This window comes from Pogonomyrmex barbatus, unplaced genomic scaffold (assembly GCF_055798465.1).
Source record: "Pogonomyrmex barbatus isolate J1 unplaced genomic scaffold, ASM5579846v1 scaffold1, whole genome shotgun sequence".
Lineage (NCBI taxonomy): Eukaryota > Metazoa > Arthropoda > Insecta > Hymenoptera > Formicidae > Pogonomyrmex > Pogonomyrmex barbatus.
In genome coordinates this window covers 24,967,224-24,976,455 of record NW_028297098.1, presented here as the reverse complement: position 1 = coordinate 24,976,455, position 9,232 = coordinate 24,967,224, and the positions used below count along the sequence as shown (strand labels likewise).

At 41.5% G+C, this 9,232-nt stretch overlaps 1 protein-coding gene across 2 annotated transcripts; it reads left to right on the top strand.

Annotated features, from left to right (window-relative positions):
• Positions 1-451: 451 nt before the first annotated feature.
• LOC105422465 (uncharacterized protein KIAA0930 homolog) lies at positions 452-8,943 on the top strand. Of its 2 annotated transcripts, XM_011631830.2 has the most exons (9): positions 452-928; positions 2,316-2,635; positions 3,598-3,861; positions 3,936-4,035; positions 4,346-4,648; positions 5,779-5,991; positions 6,477-7,100; positions 8,180-8,329; positions 8,767-8,943. In XM_011631830.2, exons 1-9 carry the CDS (start codon positions 805-807, stop codon positions 8,805-8,807), a joined length of 2,139 nt encoding a protein of 712 aa, XP_011630132.2. In that variant the 5' UTR covers positions 452-804; the 3' UTR covers positions 8,808-8,943. The 2 variants fall into 2 exon arrangements, with proteins under 2 accessions (XP_011630132.2, XP_011630133.1); XM_011631831.2 differs by lacking the exons at positions 5,779-5,991; positions 6,477-7,100.
• Positions 8,944-9,232: the final 289 nt, after the last annotated feature.

The window sequence follows — 9,232 nt, the reverse complement described above, 5'->3', positions numbered from 1 at the left end:
TGCCGCATCTCTCTTCGCTGCGGCATTGATGAAACGCGAATGCGAGAAGCGGACTTGGAAAAATTACACGGACGGAGAGCAGACTAATCGAGGGTGTACGAAACAATTTTTTTTCTCCTCGTTTCACAACGCAATATACGAGCGCGCGATCTCTCATCGATCGAGCTTCCGGCAAAATCAATTGAAGTCCCAGCCGGCGTCGAAAACTCATCGGCGTAGTCGCCGGGCTCCTATACCGGGTGTCGTTCGAATATCGCGCCTTGACAACGATGACAGTGAGTCGACGATGTGAGTCACAGACGCATGCGTTATATTATCGACGAACGCACTCCGGCGAGTCCTCGGTCAGTCGCGGCCGAGCCGCGCCGCGCGAGGAGCTCCGATTTGTGACATTTCTCCGCGACCAGCCGATCTTCCCCCTCGTCCGCGACGCGAACGTCGCGAAACGTCTCCATTGCGTTTTCCCCTCCGACCTGGTGCGACTTTCAACTTCGAAATGGGAACGTCGTGAGGCCCCCCCCCCCTCCCTTCGTCATCGCCCGCCGTCCGACATTGTCATCGCCGGTGCGGTGGTTCTCCAAGCGCGCCGCCTCCACCTCCGCCGCCGCCTCCGCCGCCGGTTCCCCGAGAGGCGTAGCGGCGTACGCCGCTTCTGACTCGACGGGGCCAAGGACATTTCACATTCGCGAACGTAGACGCGTACAGGTGGAAAACGCTGACGGCTGACAAGCGCGAGAGGAAACGGGGGAACGAGCTCCCAAGAGCTGAGGCTGAGGCCAGAACGGGCGGCTCTCGTCGTCGGCCATGGCGAGCCTGGCGAGCAGCTCGTCGTCGGCGGGCCTAACCCGGGCTCCCACGATGCTGGAGCAACTGCTCGAGGAGATCAACTTCCAGAGAACGAAAGAGCTTAGGCAGATGCTCAAGGATGGTTCGTATATTTATTGACTACCGAAGGGTGGCATTGAAGCGGTTCGGCGTGTTTATATCGTTAGAGGGGTAACAATGTATGTGTGTGGGTATGTGTATGTGTACGAGGGGATGAAAACACACACGGGGTGATTTAGGGTGTGCGCCGACCGAACGAATCGTGTAACGTAAAGGGTTCGTTTTCGAAGGGGTTGTCTGACCGTCGAGGGGAAATGTAGAACCATGTCGGTTGGTAAAAATATATTTTGAACGTAGCCTTCTTATTTCTTTCTTTCTTTTATTATTTTACAATAATAATTAAATTATAATTTTTCTGTTGCTTTATTGTTGATAATCCGAAATGCTTGTTATATTTTATTTTTATAAATTTTAAAATTCTTTGAGAATGTATAAAGATGGATTTGAACTTAAATGCTTCCTGACAGTTATTTTAATGTTTTGAATTTTCAAAATTTATCAAATAACATAAAGAAAACGATTTAAAAATAATTTTTAGCGATGATGGAAAATTTGAAAATTCTGTTTAATTATTTCTTCCTAAGGGAATTATTTAATGCTACACAATAGTTTTATCTTTCGAAATAATCTCCAATAACGAAGATTGCCTTTAAACAACATATTTGCATGTTTTTATTAATAACAGAAGTTAATCAGTGTTGTCATGAACGCTTTAATTAGTAGTATTTCATTAGTCAGAGAAACAGAGAGATGCAGGATGATGCATCGATCAAGTTTATAATTATATTCATCGGTATATTCTCTATATTTCTTATCTTTGTTATTTTCATATTTATGTTAGAAATATAAATTTTATTATTACATAAATATAATGCAACTATAACATATTAGAACATTTTTAATTACTCTCGACTTAATTTACACTTTTTATTTTTTATTAATTATACAATCTTTATCGTTTGTTTGATGAATATAAAATTTTTTTCAATTTTATTTACGTTGAGTTTTAAAAAATACCTAAATAAAAAGAAATACTGATTGATTTAAACACTACACTTAACAATTAAATTCATTTAAATATTAAATATAATTAATAATCAAGATATTGTTATATAATTAAAATGAAACAAAAAAGAATGGAAGATCTTAAAAACACATCAATAATTCAGTTCGCTTTCTTAAGCGAACCTTCTTCGTCAATAATCGCGACATAACAGGTATCGATTACCTGATATTTCCCGCCTCTTACGTTCATTATTGTGTCTCCCTCTTTCCGATACCCTTTCCCGCGTATCGTCGAATCGATCAGGGGTGAATTCGGTATTAACCGAACATGTCGCGTCCTCGAAAAATTAAAACCGCATTTTTCGATTTTTGACTTCGGAATCGTCGTTTTTTTAAATCCAATCAAATCTTTTTGTCTTTGCCAGACTCCGGATTCGTCGTACTGCAAGGCACAACGTACTGGACGGACCTGTTTGTCCGTCACTTCCTCTTTCAAGCGGAGCACACCATCGACGGCGACGATCTGCTCTTCTTCGTCCGCAAAAAGCATGTGAAGACCTCGTCGAGGTATCTACCTAAGTTCGAGACCGAGGTCGATGTGTTCCGCAAAGACAGCAAGAAACTGCCGATCGGCGATCCCGACATCGATTGGGAGGAAACCGTGTACCTGAATCTCGTCGTGCACCAGTTCGACTACACGCTCACGTTGGCGATCTGCACAAGAACGAGCCCTAAGGAATTGCAAGTAAGAATCGTCTCGCTCGAATTATAGAGCTAAAGAAGCCTTATAGAGTAGAGAAATACTCTAGAGAGTGCCTTAGGAGGAAAGGGGAAATATCCTGACTATTAGTATTAGTTATTCTAAGAAAAAAAAATTTACATGTATAAACACATATTCTACCTCGAGCAATTTCCAAGATGGAACTATTTATAATAATTTTCAATTCTATTTTGAAAATCGTGCGGAATATGACGTAAGTTTGTATAAACTTTTTTTTCTTAAAATGATCGATATTACAATCTTCCAGAATATTAGCCTTTTCTCTTAAGACACTCTGTACGGGATATGTCAGATCAATTATATTTCCCTCTTATTTTCAAGTCAGTCACTGAAAGAAATAATCTTGTAGTCATAGCGAAAATTATCTAGATACAAAGACTGCTTCGGAGAACTGCTATCAGCGCTATCACGTCATTCTACCCTTGATTTATGTCTAATGAGCGATAAAGATAAAATGATGCAATAGCGCCTTTGAACACAGCCGAAAGATTATTTAAAATAGATAAAATGGATAAAATTAATAAACATTGCGATATGTTTTGTATGTAATATCAAATATAGATGATAGAAACAGAATTTATAATCAAACTTTGTCAAATTTAATAAAAAAAAATCTCTCTGTCACATCCAATTAGACAATAACCACATCTCTTGTAAAAATGATTGCGATTTGATTAAGATCTAAATTTTCCTGCACATATTAGAATGTTGCTGCTATAAACTCTACGTACGACAAACAACTTTCTAGCAGATATAAAACACAACGATACATTTTAACTATAGCATTTAAAATTCTAATTAGATAGAGAAATATTTTTTTTAGCGATTCTTCCTTATTAAAAAATCTTGGCATAACATTATCTTTCTTATAATTTTACATTATTTATTTCACAACTATGTCTATTACAGAGCTGACAATTTTTTAGGTATTGCGAAGGCATTCTCAGAAAGTCTACGCCAGTCCGAGTCGACGGCGTATGGACGCCAAGGGTGATCTCGAGGAAATGACGTACCCGCATATTTGCTTCATGGTGGACAATTTCGACGAAGTTTTCTGTGATATTTTAGTCAGAGACGGGGAGATGGTGTGCGTGGAACTGGTCGCCTCCGATCGGGAGGGTGCGATCCAGGGCGTCATTTTTCTTGGCTCGATCAGATACGACGCACTGAAAAAGGTTTACGACGCGAGGGTGAGTTACCGTTGCTCTTTCGGTTCGTTATTAAACTTGAGCGCGTGAAATTACTTGGCTGTTTTTATCTGCAGTCGAGCCTGAGCACCAAAATGGCACAGCGAATGACGTTCGGCCTCTTTTCCGGCGCGGCCTCGCAAAGAATAGAGTTCGTGCGAATGAAGGGACCACGTGGTACGTATATTTCATCGATAATACTATTTCTTTCGATCGACTTTACTTAATTAATTTATTTTATGTAATTTTAACAATAATACATCTATGACTGATATAAATAATACATATGTAAAAAGGGATAACTAGTTATGAAAATAATCTAAAAGGTAAGCGCAAAGCAAAACACAAAGCAACGTAGATATATGTATATATATATATATATATATATATATATATATATTTATTTATTTATTTATTAAAACGATAAGAAATACAAAAATCAGGATAAAAGTTCTATTTGCGAATGGAGTGTCTAATTGCGATTTAGGCAAAGGACACGCGGAGATGGCCGTCACAAAGCCGAAGGGTTCCGGTGCGGAGACCCCGACGTCGGAGCCTGGTTACTGCGCGACGGATTTGTGGGACGCCGACTGGGACGACGCCGAGGAGCTCTTCATGTACCGCCATCAGCGGAGGCTGTCCGATCCTAGCGCGAACCTGAACAACTTCGTGCGCGGCGGCTGGAGAACGAAGCCGGACACGGTGGCCACCAAGGCGCGTTCGGAGAACGAGGGTCTCGATTCCATGGCGAACGGTCTCAGCGAGATCGAAGCCGGTGACGTTCGAGATGGTAATTATCAGCGGCGCGACGTCGACGAAATCGAGAACGGATTTTGCTACTCTTACTTAGATTTTTAGTTTCACACTCTTAGGCCGATATTCATAATTCTTATTTTCTTCTGATTCTTATTTTAAGATCGTCTTAAGTAATATCTTAAGATGCTAATACAATTCTACAGTGATTGGTTGACAATCTCTTAAGACAATTAACTTAAGGCAGTTTTAGATATAAGATTCGACTGTGGTATTCATATCCTGCATTTAGCGTTGAAAGCGACGACGGACGACGATCGTTATTGCGAGCCGATCGCAGAATTCAGACGCTGCACATTTGTGATAAAAAGCGTTATGATAGTTAGCGTTATCTACGGGATATGGACACGGCGTTTTACTATCTTTCTCTTCTCGATGTATTTCGTTCGCATCCACTCTCGGTCTGTGCATGCTCCTGTGTTGTATCTGTGTAACTGCACAATTGTCTTGATGTTATCAGGCATACAGACGCCTTCTCCTCTCGGCAATATACTTCTTCTCAATAGTACCTCTGTATAGAGTTGAGGCTGATAGACACCTAAACACTTTCGAGAGTGTGAGCCGTTAATTACATTAGAGCGCGAATAGAAAGTGAACGCATGTATACGTTTAAAAAAAGACTTTTTCTACAGATTCGTGACTCGGCGGAATTCTTCGTATCGATCTTTCTGCCAATTAAACGGTGCGACTTAGCGTACCAAGTAGCAAAAAGTTTTTCTATGTTTTCTGAATGTCTCCTTAGATCGATCGGTGTTCGAAGTCTGCGATCTTTCAAGCAAGCCTGGCGCAGCACTAGCACGGTGTACTAAGATTAGATGAGATAGCGAGAGAGATAGAAATACAAGAGAAAAGAATAGATTCGGGTCATCGACACCAGCAACCACCACTAACCACTACCACCACCACCACCACCATCACCATCACCACCATCACCACCACCATCACCACCACCAATACTAGCCATCACACTCTTAAACTTCCGGTTCGAATGTAATCGCGTCTGAATTGCGAAAGATGACAGAAAGCTAATGAAAATGAAAACGAACGTGAGAATTTTTTGTTGTCTCTAATCGCTGGCACGTGCCATGCTGGCTCTTTCCTTTGTAGCCGATGTACAGCAGGATAGCAGCTGGGGCGGCCGGGGCTCACGGGAAACCAGGAGTCCCTGCGCGTTCCGTCGACGAAGATCGTCTCATCTGCCGTCGACTCGCCAGCACCCCGTCCACAAGAAGCAACAACAACAACGTAATGCCCGGGAACGGCCCGGAACGAATGAGAACTCGCCGATACGCAAGGAGGCGATCTATCGCGAGACACACGGTGAGTGTGCTCGTTCGCGCTGAAAACGATCAGTCCGATCAGTCTCTCCTGTCTCTGCTCTGACCGACGCTCTCGCTTCTGTGAAGAAGAAACTCTATGTTCATGTTAGCTTCTTCCTGAATTATCAAGTATGTCCATCGTGTTCCGTGTCCTTGAGATAAGCTTTGACGTGTACGTTGTTAAGACGAACGGGGAAACGGGGAACGAAAAGACGTTCAATTTGTCTTGCTAAGTAATTGAAGTTAAGCCAAAGACTATCTTATATATTATTATTATTATTATTATTATTATTATTATTATTATTATTATTATTATTATTATCGATGTAATTTTCGATGTGAAGTAGCATTGAAGGAAAACGAGGAATTGGCTTTAAATAAACGCACGGAGTAAACAAAGCGCGAAAAGAGACCGGGAGCACGATCGTTTGTAGTCGCGACACGGGTGCAATCGCCGTCTAAATGACGACGTGGTTCTCGCGGCAGGTTTCCACAATCACCAGCAGAACAATCATCAGCAGAACCACCAGCACCAACACATAGAGGTGGGCAGCGAGATCTTAGTGCCGGCCGGCCGGTGCCTGACGGACGACTACGTCCGACAGAAGTTAGACTCGGGCGCGATATTGGTGCACGGCAAGGAGGAACTGCCGCTGGGCTACGGCGTGGCGACCGCTACGGAGGACAATAACCGGAAACGACGTCCGTACAGCGCCGGGCATCTGTACAATCATCATAACGGTCTGGAGAACGACGAGGAGGAGCGCCGACGGCTCAGCGACGACGAGCTGCTCAGGGTGAGACGGTCCGACGGCCGTCGCCGTCTGCGTAGCGCCGGTTCCGATCACGAGGACTACACCTACGGGCAGAACAAGAACAAGAACGATGAGATCAGAGACAAAAACGCGAACGCCCATCATCACGTGACGCACCGCGCGAACGGCGAGGTCGCGTTGTCGCGTCGACAGTGCGCCACGTTGCCCCGAAGACGACGTCGTAGGGCGCTCTCCGGCAGCTTCGCGGGTAACCCCCTGCCCCCTCACCGAGTCACGCCCGACGGCACCGCGATCTACTACTGGTGCGAGCTCCCGCGCCGCCCCGGCTCACAGGGTAAATTTTTCCTACGCCCCTTCCCGCACCCCTCGCCCTACCTTCTCCCTCGAGATAACGCCCTCTGTTCTTCGCCCTCGACGAGAGCGATCATCCGCTGATCATCATTTCTGTTATCTTGAATCGCTGTGCGTAATGTAGACGTGCGCTACTTGATTCCAAAGCATTCGTTTTAACTGTGTCACCAATGACTGTGTTTATGGGGATGGTGAAATGGCAACGGCTGCGAATTGCGCGCGATGCGACGGAGAGGGTGGTGGTGATGATGGTGGTGGTTTGCGAATGATTTACGAGCGAAGGGATAGAGCGATCGGAAGCGGATCCACGGTAATGATTCTCACGTATTTCACCACCGATAATAAGCACGGTCATCGAAAGTAGGTAGATAGCTAATTAGCCCGTTTTGTGTGAACGTAATGTTAACTCTACCTTTCCACACACACACACACACACACACACACACACACACACACACACACACACACACACACACACACACACACACACACACACACACACACACACACACACACACACACACACACACAAACAAACACACACACACACACGCAGCAAGAATTCATGAAAAGAGGAAACATCTAGGCACGAATTCTTCTCGAAGTGAAATGCCATTCGTGTGTGATTAACTTTCAGCGAATGCGGATCTGTCTCTGTGTGTAACATGCATCATGCGATCTTCACACATTAAAAGTAGAACATTAAAACACTGGACGGAGCTTCATCATTATTACCTTTCGGAATAAAAGCGAAAATGGATGTATCCTGGTATTCCTTATTTCAGCTCTTGCGCACGTATAATTCTTGTGCTGCGTATCATATCACACTCGAATTTGTTCATTTGCTCCACTGTGGCTCGTCAACAATCTGATAAAAAAAAAAAAGAGATGCATTTAATTCCCACTGACTTTAGCTTGTATCTTAGTCTATGTCTCATTGCTCGACTGAATGTCTGTCCTGTACGCAAAAAACTGACTTTATCCTATCGATCGAATGATCATTATAGGATGTTTAATGTACTACAAGCGTTCGAGTATTGTTGTAACAATGTCACTTTTCAGAACTGGATGATGGAGCGTACAATCCGCTTTGGACGATGCGAGGTTTTACACAAACCTTCCATTTTTGGAAGGAGACGAAGCGAGCACAGTCCGTACCTCTGAATGCTTTTTTGACATACATTACTTTACCGTGGTGGAGCATAGCCAAAGGTAAACTAGAAAACTTAAATTATATTAACATATTTATTTTTTACTAATATTCAGAAATTTCTCAAATAAATTATGTTATAATATAAATTTTTTTTCTTATTATTTTTTCTTATATAAAATATGGTTTATTAAATTAAATGTCACAAGTATCAAGCGATCATTTTGGATTTTCATTTTTTAAATTTAATATTGTTTTCCAATATCAAAAATAAAGTTTTAAAATTTCCGTCTTTAATATTTCATTAGAATTAGAAAATAATTGATAAAAAATTAGAAAATTCTAAAAAAATTAGATTTTTGATATAAGAAAAAAATATTAATTTAAAAATAGAAATGGAAATAATCAAAAATAACTGGTGTATTAAATGTTGTGTATGCGTTCAAATATAATATGTAAATCTTTCCATTTTTTTTAGCCGTAATAATTTTTGTTGTAGATATTCTGGATCACCGAGAAGGACCTATCTTAACGTTCTAGCCAACAGTATAGTACATTCCATTTCTAATTTCAACAATTTTATCTTTTTTTTTTACTTTGTACGTATATCGACGATTGTGGCCCAAGGAATATACTGATGTATAGTTTAAGTAATAAATTAAATATTATTTACAAATTGTGTAGATTGCACTGCTTTCGCAGTGTAAACTCTCCATGATTCCCTTTTTTTAATCAAATTTTATTTTATAGTCTTAAAACGAATAGTGAAAATATATAATTTAATAATGTTTATAGAACAAATAATACAGACAAAGAAAAAAAATCAATAAAAAAATAAGACTTAAACATGTTTTATCACATGAAAATAAAAGTGCACTTTCTATCTCCAGCTTCGAGTTGAAATTTATAAGTAAATAGAAATGTGATTCACTAGTCGCATGCTATTTTAGATTCAGATATGAATA

Bases quoted from the DNA above. Each gene is read 5' to 3' on its own strand.
- LOC105422465 (XM_011631830.2), top strand. From the start codon at position 805: ATGGCGAGCCTGGCGAGCAGCTCGTCGTCGGCGGGCCTAACCCGGGCT. The intron at 3,862-3,935 runs GTGAGTTACCGT...TTTTATCTGCAG, and splicing joins AAAAGGTTTACGACGCGAGG to TCGAGCCTGAGCACCAAAAT. The intron at 8,330-8,766 runs GTAAACTAGAAA...TTTTTGTTGTAG, and splicing joins GTGGTGGAGCATAGCCAAAG to ATATTCTGGATCACCGAGAA.